General features: G+C 36.9%; 1 protein-coding gene across 1 annotated transcript in view; it reads left to right on the forward strand.

The window, feature by feature from the left end:
* LOC125326327 (hedgehog interacting protein) overlaps positions 1 to 16,325 on the forward strand; it is a 75,464-nt gene that overhangs the window by 13,647 nt on the left and 45,492 nt on the right. The window contains exons 3-4 of the mRNA XM_048304486.1: positions 828 to 984; positions 1,800 to 2,001. Of these exons, the coding sequence (XP_048160443.1) occupies positions 828 to 984; positions 1,800 to 2,001 (359 nt within the window). The remainder of the gene's footprint in view (positions 1 to 827; positions 985 to 1,799; positions 2,002 to 16,325) is intronic.

A 16,325-nucleotide genomic window follows, 5' to 3' on the forward strand; every position in this document is an offset into this window, starting at 1 on the left:
TTTGTGAACAGAAATAGATATTTTTTCAATGTCCTTAAACATAATGCAAGAAAGTAATAGCGATAGTGGCAGGGTTTTTCCTCAAAGGCTCTCATTTTATCAACTTTGTGTTTCTCTGGGTCTTTGAACTCCTTCCCATTTTAACCTAAAACCTAAGGACTACCTTTCCTCCAAAGCAGCAGGAGACATATCCCCCTTTTCAGAGGATGGGGCTGAGGAGCCATGGGACACTGCTCAGCTACTTTAATGCTGGGAGTCAACCAAGTCAACCGGAGGCCAACTGGATGTCAACACGGTGCAGTTTTCAGCAGTACTTCCCACTTTTTACCTCTCCAACCAATGTCATTTGCTGGCAGCATTCCACAAAATTTTTACTGCATTTTCTGCACTTTGGTAAAAGTCTTTACTGAGATTTTGACTAGAACTAATCACTTGAAGCAAAACCAGAAGCTGCTCAAGCTATTTTACGGCTGATACTACACTTGATTGATAGGGTCAAAATTAGGCAGAAGTGTGTCACAGCCTCAACTCTGAACTTTGCCTCTTAATTTTTTAGTGAGGGAACTGTTGTGTCATTTTGAATGAAACTTAAGCACAGTGAAAATGAGGTTTAATACAAATACTGATGAATAAACTGTAAAAGGCAATACTCAGTTTGTGTTTTTACATTTGTGTTTACTCAGAGCAGGCTTTTTTTTTTTGCAGACAGTCCTTTGTTTAAAATGACCTCTTTTTCCACTATAATCTATTTAAAGATGAGTTTGGTGACACAAAACTGCAGACATGACAACACACTAAATATTTGTATGCTCTTTTGCATTTTTAAGGTTTCCTCCAAACTACTGCTGATGAGTTTTGCTATTACTATGCAAGAAAAGATGGTGGTGTGTGCTTTCCAGATTTTCCAAGGAAACAAGTGCGAGGGCCAGCTTCTAACTCCCTGGACCACATGGAAGAATATGACAAAGAGGAAGAGATCAGCAGGTTCATAAAGATAAATGCTGTTTAATCTGAAAAAAAAACCCCTAGGAAAGCCTGTGGTTTTCCCAGTGAAACAGCTCAGTGTGTGCTTATGCTGAGCAGCTGTGTTTTCCAGATGTGACTTTCTTTTGCTGCTGCTAGTGTACGTCAAAAGAGAAAGTTACATGAGCTTCAGGATTTCAGTACCATTTGGTATTTGCCTTGCTGAAAAGGTGTTAGATCCTGCTCTGATCCACCCTGTGGATCTTGGTTATCGTCCAGCCCGTGGATTATACATAGTTCTGGGAAGTAATTTGTACCTGAATTTAGTATTACTAAACAACTACAATAAGTTTATTAGTAAAATATTTATGTTGTGATCTTCAATTTATTTCATTTATGTATTTTTTGGTGAAAATAATTAAATTAGATGATTCCATCGTAAGTCATTATTTTAAAATGGATTTTAGAAGCCAAATTTTATCAAAGTGATGAAATTTACTGTGTTTATTTTATAGTAGAAATTCTGTATTTCTAAATTATTCTCTTCTTTCACCAAATTTTTGCCGTCCCATTGTATTTTGGATCTAAATTTAGTTAATGTTCTCTTTCTTGTATACAGACCAAATTTTGCTCAAGTGAAGCTCCAACTGATTTTCTATATTATGTGCTTGCATACATTCAAGGAAATAATTTACATACATTAATAAATAAATTTTTTTTAAATATAAGCCTGTTTTTAATATCATTGCAGAGCGATAATTTTATCTTTTAGGAACATATTGTGTCATGGTTACGAGAAAGCAGAAAAGTCTCACTATTTCTTTAAATTTCTTTAGAAAACACAAGCACAACTGCTTCTGTATTCAGGAGGTGGTGAGTGGACTAAGGCAGCCTGTTGGAGCAGTACATTGTGGGGATGGATCCCATCGCCTCTTTATTCTTGAGAAAGAAGGATATGTGAAGATTTTCACTCCCGAAGGAGACATACTCAAGGAACCTTTTTTGGATATACACAAGCTTGTTCAAAGTGGAATAAAGGTTAGATTTTATACTTATCACTACCTTTTTATATTTTAGCATGAATATGGGGAAAATGGGAAGAGTATTTTTTTAGATATTATTTTAATTTAAATAACAAAAATGAGTAATGACAAGAGACACCACAGCTCTTTCTGGCAAAGAAGTGAAAACATGTAGTGGGGAGGGAAAACACAGCATCTTGTAACTCTTGCCAAACTTTGTCCTTTCCCTTAATTTTTTCCTCACTTTAAATTCAAATGAAACCATTCAACACCAGCATTCCACAGCATTATCTTTGTATTTTCATCCTTTGGGCTCATTTCCATCCCATTGAGTTCAGATGAGTTTTGCTGTGGTGCCAATGGGAGCAAGTTTGGCATAGGGCCCCCCCGCCCTCCGGGTGCTCAGTGATACCCAGGGAGCTGGACAAGAAGAGAGGCCTGGGAATGCTCAGGGATGCCCTGGAGAGGAGTAGGGATGCTCATTCCCTCTTGACTCGACCCCAAATGTAGCACAAGCTGCCCTGGGTGGGAGGCTGCTTTAAAACTGCATGTATTGGAGGGGTACATAAAAGTGACTGACCCTCTAAATTCAGACACAAGGGAGGGCTGGTGCTACAGCTTCCATCCTGTTTACTGGGAACACTTTCATGGTCAGGGGAATGAGTGGTGAATGGGCATTGATGGGAATATGTTGGAAGGTGGAGGTGAGAAATTGCATCTAGTTATGGGGTAAGTACCAAGGGAAAACTCTTAAGTCTGCTGGGGCATATTTTAATTTGGGAATGTTGTCAAGTGTTGTTCCATGTTGATTTCTTGTCACAATTCAGGGCGCTAATGTAAGTAAAATCCAGATATATAAAGAAGTTTTAAACTGTAATCAGGTTATGCCTAGAACAGTCAGGACTATGTATGAAAAAGCCTTCACGGATGAAAGTTATATTGTCAACACTTGACAGAGTGATCCTAAATAATAATTGGGATGAACTAAATCGATTTAAAATGCATAGCACACGTTAACTGATAATTTTGTTTCAGCTATAAGAGCAAGAGGCCAGTTAAGATAGACTTTTCTGAGATCAAATCTCAGAGTTTTTAGTGTGTGTTGAAAAAGAGAGCAATGAAACATAATTGCACCTTTTTCAGGAGAAAAACCAGTTTCTATTATTCTGTGTTTTGCTGAATGCTTCCATTTCTGCCCCTGTAAGTAACCATTATGTTCAAGATATCCAAACAGAAGGGACTTATCTGTGGTGTTATTGAACAACCATCTAAGGCTGTTCCGTATTTCTTAACCAAAAGTCCTGATCACTTGTACTTGTGAAAAACTGACAGTGAAATTTCCACAGAACTGTTATTGGTCCCAATGAAACCTTTCTCAAGGAAACTTTTACAGCTGCAACTTAGACGCAAGGCTAAATGGAAAACTGATTTTCCATGCTTCTGAACAGGCACTAACCTGCTTGATACAACTCTCAACAGGTACCCTCAGGACCAGATTCAACTTTTAGTTCTGTTTTAAATCAGTGACCTGATCTTTTTAATCTTTACTGTTCTAACCATCATATAATGCTCTACACTGGATCTGTTTCAACTATAACATTTTGTGTAAATAATTTGATGTTTCTAATCTGGAAAGTCTAATTCAATTCCCTGAGATAACAGTCCAGTGACTGGGGATAATTGTATTGCAATGTTTAATGCAGGCTGGCAAGAACAGAGGCTTTATGTACTTTGCAGGTAAGGAGAAAGGGAATGTGCCTAGGAGCAAGACTCCAGCTCTTAAACAGAAAGAGTAAAGAATTTCTGGAATAAGTACATTACATAAAATAATAAATAAATCAAAAAACCCAAACCCCATGTAACCAAAATGGTAGTTTTAAAACAAAGGTTCTTAAACATCTTTATGTGTATCCTCTGTGGTCTGATTCCCGTGATCACTGTCCATGGTCCCTTACCTACAACGATGGGAGATCACTGTGGCAATGGTAGCATTGTCACTACTTGATAGAGTATTTGGTTTTACTTACCTGTTACACACTTCAATACTAGAAATCAGTAATGGAGAATACTCTGTGGATAGATGATTTTCCAGCAGGCAGTGCAGAACAGTCGGCAATTAAAAAAACCTCAACAAACATCTGTCTAAAACATTGCATCCACTTGCACAGTGCAAACATCATGGAATGTGTCCTCTGTGCTCACTCAGGAAACATGTGTCAGGAAACAGAATCTGGATGTACACACTTTGAAGAAAACAAAAACTGCTCACCTCTTTTCCAGCCTTGGAGCAATGATAGCAAGAAAAAGCAAACAATATTTTTTCCCTAAAAAGAAGTGTAAATATTTTCTCTCTTATACTCAAGTGCCTGAAAAAAGCAGTTTCTGCTATTTTCTTTCTGTACCTGAATACAAATGTTTAGTTCTAGTGACAGTAAAAACAGCAAAAATACTTTTTCAAACTTTTAGAGACATATGTTGTACCCAGTAAATAATTAGAATAATGATAATGACCATGCTAATAATAATAATGCAACTGTGATTGAAGCAAAGGTAATTTAAATTGATGCCTCAAAAGAATTTCGGACAGCTATCCCACTAAGATATTTTTAATGCCAATAGATGGAATAAAATAGTGGTGGTTAATTTTGTCTTCTTTTTCTAATGTCAAGAGGAAATTTAGCAGTGATAAAATCATTATATTGTCACAAAGTAGCAGATCTGTTCCAAAGGACTTAAAACTATCTTGAGGCTGATATAACCAAGAAACTGAAGTGATGTATGTTTTTCATAAAAATAATCCTGGAGGTTAGTTCCGATCTCACTAACATATTTCACTTATCACAGCACTGGCAGTCAGATAAGGGGAAAATAATATACAAAAACAGAGGAAGAGAGGTCACTGCATTGTATAAGTCATGTTTCCCTCCTAAAAAAGATGCCTTTTTGTTTCTCTAATGGATCGACTGGTCCCTGTGTTGATGAAATTCATTTGGAGCCCCTAACATTGACTGTGAGCAAGTTTGCAGGGCTTCTTCATGGGCCCTGCTGCCCTAAGCACATCAGTAGATTGTCTGGACTTGCTTCTTGTCCATCACTCCTGGGAAGGTTTGTGGATATAAACAGAAAGTAAGTAAGAAGAAGGGTACAACTCTTTGCCTAAGTTTTATTGGTCCATTGGCTTTTAATGTTCATTGAAGTCACTGAGGTTCTCTGCTTGAAAACTGCTGCTACAGTAAAATTACTGACAATTACATGATTTAATTTTAAGGAGTTCAAATGAAAAAGAAGCAGCAATAGTTTTATCTGCTGCCAGTATCTCAGAAGGAATTAGCAAAGTGTGGAGAAGTGTTTCACAACAGAGATAGATTCCATGAATGGATGATGGTGACTTGTGCTTCTTGGTGGCCCTACTCAAGAGAAAATTAGAGGCAGGATTCCTGAAGATTAAAAAAAAAAAAGCTTAAGAACCAATTTTTCTTTGCACATCTCCCAATTTCTAAATCTCTTTGACAGCACAGTTAGCAGGAATGCCTTCCTGATCTTCTATTTTTTAACTTAGTTGTTGGAAGCCGTGAATGGATATTAATCAAGAATTTGCTAATTCAACATCTGTGGCCTTCCCCAATGCATTTTATGTCACACTGGCTACATAAGAATTGTAGTAGTATGTGTGCATGGACTGGGCATTTGGCCAGCCGCCTCCCATTACCTCCTTCCCTATGTCAGGAATGTGGTGACAAGAAGAAGCCGTGTACCTCGGTCTTGCCTCAGAGCTGAGCAAGGACGAGTGAGACATGCACCTGTAACTCAAATCTAGGCCATGCACCTGGGCTCTTTTAGTGATATTTAGGGATATTTAGGGATATCTAGCCCAGTGTAGTGGAGAAAATACTGATTCCATCTCCTAATATATTAGCATTCCCATTAATATTGCAAACTATCCTGAGTATATTCAGAAGAAAGAATCTTTTACCAAAAAAAACCCCAAACCCACCCAAACGAAAAGTCTGCTTCCCCGTTTTGGTGATTTACTGCTCCATTATTTTGTGCAGCTGTTAGTTGCAGAGCAACATTTTACAGTTCTTCCTTCAAAGTTATGTAGCAAAGACCATTTTTTAATGAAAATATTAAAACCCTTTTTTCTCTCAGACTGAATTTCACTACTGTTATTTTCTTTCTGTTTTAAACTATTGCCAAGTAGAGAAGAGGCAGAAAGTTGAAATGAGAAGCTATTGATTTAAGTAGCATTTAAGGAGACCTTAATTAATTATCTAGAACTGATGTGTCTGAATCTATTCTCAAATAGATATTTCTCAAAATTTAGGCAAAATAATTAAAGGGTCCAAAAGTATCATGCTAGTCTGATTTTATCCCATAATGCAGTCAGCAGGGGAAAAAAAAGTGTCAAAATGTTCTAAATACTTGGATTTAATGATTTCTTGAGATGCAACAATGCTGAATATGCTCTTATTACAAGATTAGTCCAGTCACCTTGTACTCAAGATTGTATCTAACTTACCAAAAAAGGGTCAATGCTGTAGCAGTTCTCCAACTTTTCATACTCCTGTGACTGTATTTTATCTTATTAACTGTATTATTTTCTGAGATTTGGAAATCTTTAGGTTAGTAGCAGTCACCATAAAATGTAGCACAACCTATTACATCAATTTTCACTTACTTTCTTCTCTCCTGAGCCCAAAAACCTGTATTGGTCTAAAATATATTGGTCTAAAATATATTGTTCAGAAGGGAAGACATCAAGGTACGGTTTGGCACCAACAAAAAAATTAGGAGCTTACCCCTTCTCTTGGGAATTAAATGCTATAATCACTTTTCAGAATACTTTCTGAAAAGCTAAGTAGCTCTAGGGCTGCAACTGTTAGTCCTTAAATCATTTTTGTGGTCCTTCCCTATAATCATTCAACTTCCCCAAATCCTTTTAAAACTAAGGACCTTAGAACTATACAAAGTAGCCAAGTTTATGTCTTACTGCTGCCAATGGTAAAATCAAGTCCCTGTAGTTAGAAGGTCATTTTCTACTTATAAATCCACCAACTGAACGAGCTCTTTAGGTACGGAATTGCAGCAGGGCTTCATGTTCAGTTGCTTGTCATCTCTGATCCTTAAGTTATTTTCAGTTTATTCCTTCTTTTTTTGTTCTGTTTTGTTTTCTTTTTGATTGTGACTAAGCTCTGGTGCAGCTCTGGTGTGTATCTGCTGGATACAGGGTCATAAATTCTGCAGCCAGCAAGAACGGCTGCACTCTGCTGCACTTTGCCTCATGCAGTGCTGAGAGCAGAAACCCCTGCAAAATGGGTATCCTTAATTTTGCCATTATGCAATTACCACTTGCACTTGTGTAGAGATTCAGATATTTATTTTTTTTTTAACTAGCAATAAAATATTTCTCGTGTATCTCATGGGAATACCATGATAAAGGGCAAAGTCTCTGAGGAAGGAAAGGGCAGGGCAGAGGAGGGAAGGGAAAAGGGACAGAAAGTCTCAGTTAAATAGTGTCAGAGATCACGGTTGAGAACATACGAGTTAAACTCGACCTCTGTCACCTTCTCTGCTTTAAGACTATGGTTTTCCTTGTCAGAAACACTTAAACAGAAACTTCCCCTAAATATTAAGCCATAGTCACCTTTTTAGTTCATTTTGCTTTCAAATTAATATTAGCAAGACTACTTTATGTAAGTTTTTAATTCCCAAAGTTTTTTAAATGCTAGATTCCTATATAATTCCTTATAAATATTGTAACAGCCAGTTCTCTTTGCAGGGAAAAAACTCCATAGAAATATCTGACAATTATTTTAAGTGTATGCTCAGCAAATTTCCAAGGAATAGCCTTTAGATGAGTTAAAAGTTAGATATATCTCTTGCTGTGTTTTGGTAGGTTTTGTATCAGAGCACAAGTGCTTTCAGTCCTGCAGAATCTTATTAATGAGTGATCCAGTGATTCAGGTAGGAATTTTCTGTGATACCATGAAGAGTGCTGTGGAACACAGTAATTCATCATTCAGTATAAGACTATGGGCGTAGACTTTCAGGTATTAAATATGTTAACTGTGCTGCTATGAGCCAATTATTCCAAAGTTTCTCAGGATCAAATGAGCATCTGGTCACTACAGGCATCTTTTTTGCTGGAATGCATTAGTAGTGAAACATCTACTGTGCCTTCATGTTTGTGTCAAGATATTGGAATAGTAATGAGTATTGTGGACCAAACCACTACACTAAATTGGTGTTTCTGCCCGATTAACAAACCCAACCCGCTACAACTGCCCAGGGAAGTGGTGGAATCACCACCCCTGGAAGTGTTCAAAAGGCAGGTGGATGTGGCACTTGGGGACGTGGTTTAGTGGTGAACATGGTGGTGCTGGGTTAATGGTTGCATTTAATGATCACAGAGGTCTTTGCCAAAGCTAATGATTCCATGATTCTGTAACATTTAATCACATGAATATGTATTACTCAGGTCATTCAATATATAATCAAATAAAAAACTTTTAAAAAATTGCCACTACCTCCAGCACTGGAAAAGCCTGCTCCAATAAGCTTACAATAGGTTGTGCTGTCTTCGCAGTGAGGAGTGACTACAGAAAACTACAATAAAGCAGGGATAAAATCTATTTAAAACTTAATGTGGGAATAGAATCAGATTGTTTGTGTTATTTGCTGAATTGCTCAGTTCTGTCACCGATAGAACTTCTCACATATTCGTCTTGACTGGATGTGTACATTTGGTTTTGCATCATGCTGATGCACAGACAGATCTAAGTTAACACCTACACTGTCCATTGATATCCACAGGATTTATATTACTGACAGCACACCCACAATTAACATAATTCATGCTACTCCTTCCATTCAAGTCTAGCAATTTCAATTTATTTTCCTCTGAACACTTGGATGAGGGTGAAATCAATGAACCTTTCTTGAACTTTTTGCCCTGACATCACAGCAAGCTGTGCTTTCTTCCACTAAGCACTAGCTTGTACTCTCTACAAAGGTTATTTGCTCTCTGCTCTCTAGAAAGCCAAACTTACAGTAGCTACTAAATTTGTGACCAATTAGTCCCAAAAGGGATTCTTTTGATGCATGGAGAGAAAGGGGAGCAGTGGAAGGTTGTATTTCTCTCCAGGCTTTAGGACTGGAAGGACAATTGAGAGATCCTATCTAAATTTCTTCCTTCTTCAACCCAATGGGCCTGCAATTCTTCAGTTATTCAGAAACAAACTCCATGAAAACTCTGGAAAGTAAATCCTCATTGTTCTACCAGACCAGGCTCTCATCTCTATATGAAGAATAGGGATAGTCCTCTAAAACAACGATGTTGAGGTACAGAACATAAGTATGACATATATCCTATGATGGACAGAGCAGGATTTCATTTTAATTTCATTCTACAATTAATTCTACCAGTGCTGAGTGCAAACTCTATTTGCTGTCCTTCCCCTGTATTTCTATGACTAATCAAATGGTAAATCCATGTAAGATATGTGCATAGGCCCAGGCAGGGGGGCAAGGTGAATAAACTCATTGGTGTATAACAGTGATACCTTTTTGAGGTATTCTTGGGTGTCCTGGGACTCCTCATTCAGTGTATGAAAAGGGAGATTCTAGGATGTCTTTGTTGAGAAACTGAAATGCTACATTGCCTGTGTTGTTGCAAAAATGACAAGGCAACCAATACAGAGCTCGGATTTCCCCTGGAGACTGCAGAGGGAAGTGATGAAGACTATTTTTCAGCACAGGACTTGCAGGTGAAGTGATGTCAGGTCACAGGACATGGGGGTTTCTCACTCATCCAAAAAGTCAGAAGAGCAGCAGTCAGACCTGTGGCACATCATTTTTGAGGCCACACCTCACCTGGGACCTGCCCACTAGGCACCAGAGTTAATTGCTTATAAATGTCTTAACATAATTGGAGGAGAAAACTCGGAAATAATAGTTAAGGTGTGCAAATGGCCAAATGTGAAAAAATCAGGACATTTTAAAGATAAACCACATAGAATATCCCTGGTTATAGAGACCTTAAAAAGAAACAAAACAGACACAATGCACACAGCAGAACAGTCTGCATGAGAATTCAGCCTTCTTCATGAGAAGGAAGATTTTTTTCCTTTATCAGTGATAAGTTCTTTGTAATTTTTTAGAGGGTGATAATACTGTTGTGAGGACTTAATATACTTCAACTGCATTCAGAAACTGTAAAATACTGTGTTTTAACCAAAGCCTGTATAATGACAGTGAAATGTGCCTGGATTTCTCATTAACTGTTTGCAGATTTTGGTTCTAATCCTAATAGGGGCACAACAGGCCTTTGAAAGAGGCTGTATCTTAGCACCATATAGCTCTGTTGAAAATGAAGTTTCTTACCATTCTGAAAAGCATGTGCCAAAAAGCTCTAGAGACCTCTATTTTTGTGTGAGAGACTGCACTAGATAACCATACTCGAGCTAGCAATTGTGGAACACTGCAGTGGCTCTCAGGTTGTAAACTGACCAGATGAAGAATTGCCAGTTTATTCTGAGGAAATTTGAATCAACAAAACATAATCGTTTCTGTTGATTTTGGGTAGCGTGGCTCAGATTTGAGGAGCTGAGAGGGGAAAGAAGATAATACTTTATCATTTTACATGCACATGTGTAGATTTTAATGTTCTGTGTTTCCTTGAGAGGAATCCCATGGTGCCAATTAACCTAACTTATTCCAAAACAATTCTCTGTTTGGAAAGAATAATTTTCATTGTGGGTGTTCCATGAAACTGTATGCCTCATACCCTGTTATTACTGAGATGTGTGCAGTGCAATTGAGAATGCCAGTTTCTTTTCCATGCACTGTATAGATTATAGCTGTATCCCACACACAGTGCTAGATAATCCCTACTTTAATTTTGTTATGTGTACAAATCCTTTTTGAACGTTTAGCGGTTTAAAAAATGTAAAAATCCATCATCTTCTGAAACTACATTTGTTAAAACCAAAAGCTGAATTTAGAAGTGATCAAAACCAATGAATAACATGCCAATTATCTAATTAAAAGGAAATTGTTGCGTTTACTGAAATGTAACAGGCAGATCATGATAGCCAACACAAAATGGCAAAGAAGGAATAAAGTTACGCAGAAAATTCCATGGTTTTTAGCCAACACAGTTTCAACCACATGTTTTTCTTTAAGGGGAGGAGGTTTAACAGTCCACTAAGGCTCCAGGATTCATCATCCCTTTAAGCTCTTGGACACCCCAAAATCTGTAATGAGTTCCTAAGAATCCTTCAGGGAAGCCATGACGTACTGGAGCTCTCAAAACCAGTCCTGTGTCCTTGGGACTTCTTCTGTGCTTTCCTGTCCATCAGAGCTATGGTTTCCTTTTGTTACATCCCTTCTACTGTGCCACATGGAAAATGGGTCCTGTGTTTGTCTTGAAAGAGGTGAAAAACTGAGTAACACATTTATGTTCATAGTTAATACAGCTCAACTGCTATTCCTATATATATTTCCCCCAGATGCCACAGAACAATTTTCCTTTATATCCTCTTACACACATTTTCTCACAAGCTCTTAAGTCCTATTCCTTAGACAGGATCAGCAAGTTGGATTGAGGGAGGAACACTTCCTCCAATGGAGCACTGGTATATTATCATGTTTTCCACCCATTTTATCCCCTCTGCAGTAAAAGTTGGACAAATGATCTGCCCCTAATTAATGGTTTATATATAATTTTAGCTTTAAAAAGCAGTCAGAACTAATTTTTCTCATTACCAGAAAAATAAAAAGCTCCCGAAGATGAAACCACTTAGTAGCTGACATTTTTCTTCATTGTCAGTGTCTGCCTACATTCTCATATTGCTGGAATTTTTAAAGAAATTATTCCATAAATCTCAATGAAGTAATATTCTCTCAGATTTAATTTGGAAAATTGAATATACAATCTGTGGGAGAGAGGTCTGCAAAATACTTTCAACCATTTGTTTTTAATTTACAGCAGATACTTTTTAAAACCTTGATCTATCTTCACTGGCATTGGACTGCAATCCCTACAGCCGAATTGCAACAACTTTATGTAATAATCATTATTTTTATGCTAACTGAATGCCTTGAAAAGAAATACAAGAGGGAGTAAATCACCAAAAAGCTTTCATATTTTTGGCATTCTTAAAAAATTTGGTGAATCCCCATCAGCTGGATTTTCAATCACTGTAACAGCCTGGAGACAACACACAAGTGGCAGTAGATGAAGGGATCTGCGTGATGCTGTAGTGTAAATGAGAAGAGGTTTTTATAGTATCAAACTACATAAGAAAAATACTTACTTGAGCTCTTCCTAGAAGAAAATACATATCTCTCCATAACAAATGGAATGCTTAATTGTTAGTAATGAATGTAAAATGATATTGTACACCTCACAGAGGCCTAGTTGAAGATGTGACCAAGCACTATTGACTCTCTTTATCAAGTAGCAGACCATGTTTAGGTCTGCTAAAACCTTGAGCACTTTGATGATCTCAACAAATTAACAGCAATGTGAAATGGTGGCAGCTTCCATTGCTGCTCTTTTCCTTCCCCATAATGGCCTTACAAGATATGACAGGACAATATTATCGGGACAGGATTGCTCCAGTGACTTTTTGAGGAAAAGAGCAAGAAGTCAGCACTCTTATGTAACAGGCAGGTGTGTGCCTGTGTGAATAAGTCAGAAGACCATACAAACCTTAACAAACCACCTACGAGATTACTCCAGTTTGCCTTCACAGTGACTTACAGATCACAGCCCTGCCAAACGCTGGGTAGTTCCAAACATCATGTCCAAAGTTTGAAGCAGCAGAAAAATCCAAAAGTAGGTAATATTAGGGAACTGCCTCACAGAAACCAGCCCCTGTGGAGCTTTACCCCTCTGCTAGTTCCCCCTCACTGGGACAAATCAAAACGATTTCACAGACAGGATCCATGTTTCTCCAAAGGCCTGTGGGGCTGGGAAGGCCGCAGGTAAAATTGGATCAAACCCTTTATTTACAAATGTTTGGTAAAGAAATGTGTAATGGATTACTTAATTTAAAAGTAATGTCGTTTTGGAAGCAGAAGCATTCAAAACTGTGATTTTGCTGTAGTTTAGTGAGTCAGCATTTTGTAGCTTGCAGCATTTTACACTTCTTGTAGAGATACTTTCTCCTTAAAACCTATATTGTCCATTATAAACTTCTGCTTTTAAAATAGGATATTAAACATACATGATACAAATAAAAAGCCAAAAGGAATATAGTTCTATACAATCCCCATAATCTTTTATTTTGTATAGGATGCATATAAATTTCATCAATAATAATAAATTTTATTTTATTTTACTATCTGCATAAATATTTCAGCTTCCAAGAGTTAGTATTCTAAGGAAAAAAAGGTAGCAAATGACTAAGGGAAGTGAACTTCATTTGCTCCTTACTAACCTAGTAACTTCTGTAATCACTTTATATGAATGGTCAAAAAAAACCCCAAGCAAAATGCATTAAAGAAAATCACTCTCAATTTGAGCAGAACTCAAATTATTTTTAATAAAGCCTGAGGATTCCTTTATTCAATAAAACAAAAATGTACCTTCAACAACCTGTGAAAATTTAGGTGAATTGAAACATAATGAACTAGAATCTCTGGTACTGAATTTTATTTATTTGATATCCTTAAGTGTTGTAGTTCATCAAGATAGATATTACAGATGATTTCATAATAAGTAAAGAGAATGTCTTACCCATGCATTAGATGATCTAAATATGCAGTGAAGGAGAGGTGTTGGGGGAAAAAAAACCAGCTTCAAAACTGAAGCACTGGGTTTTAAAACAGAGTCTGCAAGGTGCTGATTTGCTTAGCAAATGTGTATGGCCACTCAGGAGTAAGCAGTGATAAAATAGAAAGTGCAAAGCGTATTGCTGTGTTATAGTATCACTCTGTCTGGAGTATTCAGAGAATCTCCCAAGGCTGGACTGCACAAAACTTGCACTTCTTCCATTATGTTTCCTTGTTTTCTGTGTGAATTCTGCCATTTACAAAAAGGTAGAATAGTGTTTTCCTAATACTGTCCTCAAGCACACAATTCTTCATTTGATCAAAAACTAGAGGAATTAGGATTTGTGTTCAACTGATTAAAGGTCTGGGTCCATGATACTTTGTTTCAGCTCTAGCTGTTTGAAACTTTATCGCCTTAATTTTGAGACTGAACATACACTGTCTTGTTCTAATTGCACTGGCTTTTTGCAAAGAACTTTGTACTGTATTCAGCCAAGTTACAGGGTTTCCAAGATCATGGTCTTGGCTCAGGATAAATGGAGCCAATGAGCTAAACAAATTCCTGCTTTCTTGGTTCTTATAGTACAAGAAAAATGGAAAGAGCAGGATACTTTTACTGCTTTGTACTAGTGAAACAATCCTGGAAACTGCAAAAATATAAGTTAGCTGTGTTTATGTCAGAAAGACACACTATTTTAGAAATTATTTTTAGCTTTCTTTTGAAATGTGAACCACAAATTATAACATTAATGAAACAAACATTTCTCTCTGGGCAAATTTAAGAAAAGTTCGATTTAAGAGAATCAGTTTGGGATTTAAAATAATAAAGAAATTGAGTCTAGTACAGACAAATATTGTGTTCTCATAACATGTAATAGTCATAGCTCTGTGTTGAACGAGGATACACGTCTATATTTGTTTCAACTTCTGTTATTGAGAATGCTTTACCAATGAAATAGATTTTAAAACTGGGGTTGAAATAAATGAGTAATTGAAAAAAAAAAGAAGAGAAGGGACTTCTAATCAGGAAAACAGTGTACATTCTTTCAAAGTCATGTTTATAAGTTCAGAGAAGCAGTGGATCCAGTTCAAAGACAAACCATATTTCAATCTGCTTTTCTGAACTACCATATAGCTCACTACTAAAGTTTGCTTTCAGCTGAATCTTAGCCCAGCAACAACTGATGACTTGAGACACATTACTGGGCATCATCATGGGCTTTCACTTGTAAGGTATCACAATTTCTATGGAATACTGAAAGGGCAAATCCAGTCTTGATGCAGATCTTGAGCAAAACACGAGTTGATTCAGGAAGTTAACGTGGTTGAGCCACTAAATAAAAGCAACCATAATATAATTAAGCTCAACATCCTCCCGTGGGAACCCACCATAAGGTAATAATATTACAGTACTTTTCAAAAAAGGAAGATTTTTATATTGAGGAAGTTAGAAATAGGCTGAAGGGGAAAGTTAGGAAATTAAAATCCATAGAAGCAGCATGGAGGTTCTTTAAAAGTACCTTATTAGACTCAGGGAAAATATGTATATACTGGAACAATCAGGAATGAAGAAGGTGAGAAATATTACAAGGTACAAGGGAATGTTCAGGCCCCCAAAAAATAATAATCCTATAATAAAATGGAAATCCAACTCAAGTGACACTAATAGAGCAGAATATAAATTCAGAACACCAGAGTAAGGGTTATATCCTGCCATTGTTTCTCTGACAGAGTAAGTAGGAGTTTTCCATAAATATTCATGGTAGAACAACATTCTGAGGTTTGAGAGAAAATTTAAAGGACAAATAGGGAAAATACAGAGAAATTTTAAAGACATCATGATAAAAGAACTTTCTCAGACTAGATGATGATCTTTGTCGACGGCTGGTTAGGTGGACCAACAGAGCATAAAAGCAAAAGATACAACTTGATTTCTTTCCATAAGAGATACTGAGAAAAGCACATCCTATAGCTGGTGTTTAACATTTGCTGCTTCTCCACCTGTAGGATGAGAAGGGGAAAAAAAAAAAACAGGGAGAAGAGAAATCATGGAAAGCACCAGCATAAATTACCTTGAAAATAAGTGCTCTAAAGCAATTGAAAATTTCAGTAGCTAAGATAATGAAGCTGTACTATTCGTTTTTACAAAACTTCTTCTCTGAGTTTGGCTGTAAAAGGGCCCTGAAGGTCATCCTTCAAATAACAGAGAAAGGAGAAGCCACAAAAATCCTAGATGAAAAATTAGGAGAATTGTGAAATTAGGTCAAAAAAGCATCTTGTTTGTACTTTAATTTCTTGCCACAAACAGAATGCCATCAAAGAATCTGTGAGATAATGAAGAAAAAGTAGTTTATATGTCTAGAAGTTTTTATTTGGTGTTTCTGAAGAAAGTGGTATGAGAGATTGCTGCTCATAAAATAAAAACACCCTGTTATGGTTCTGACTGCACTCAGGCAAGAACTGCTCTATACCAACCCCTCTGGACATATCTCTAGTACACTTCTAAATTAGGAGTGAAAAACAAATAGAAGAAATAAATAATCCATATCTTTAAAATAATTT

This window comes from Corvus hawaiiensis, chromosome 5 (genome assembly GCF_020740725.1).
Source record: "Corvus hawaiiensis isolate bCorHaw1 chromosome 5, bCorHaw1.pri.cur, whole genome shotgun sequence".
NCBI lineage: Eukaryota > Metazoa > Chordata > Aves > Passeriformes > Corvidae > Corvus > Corvus hawaiiensis.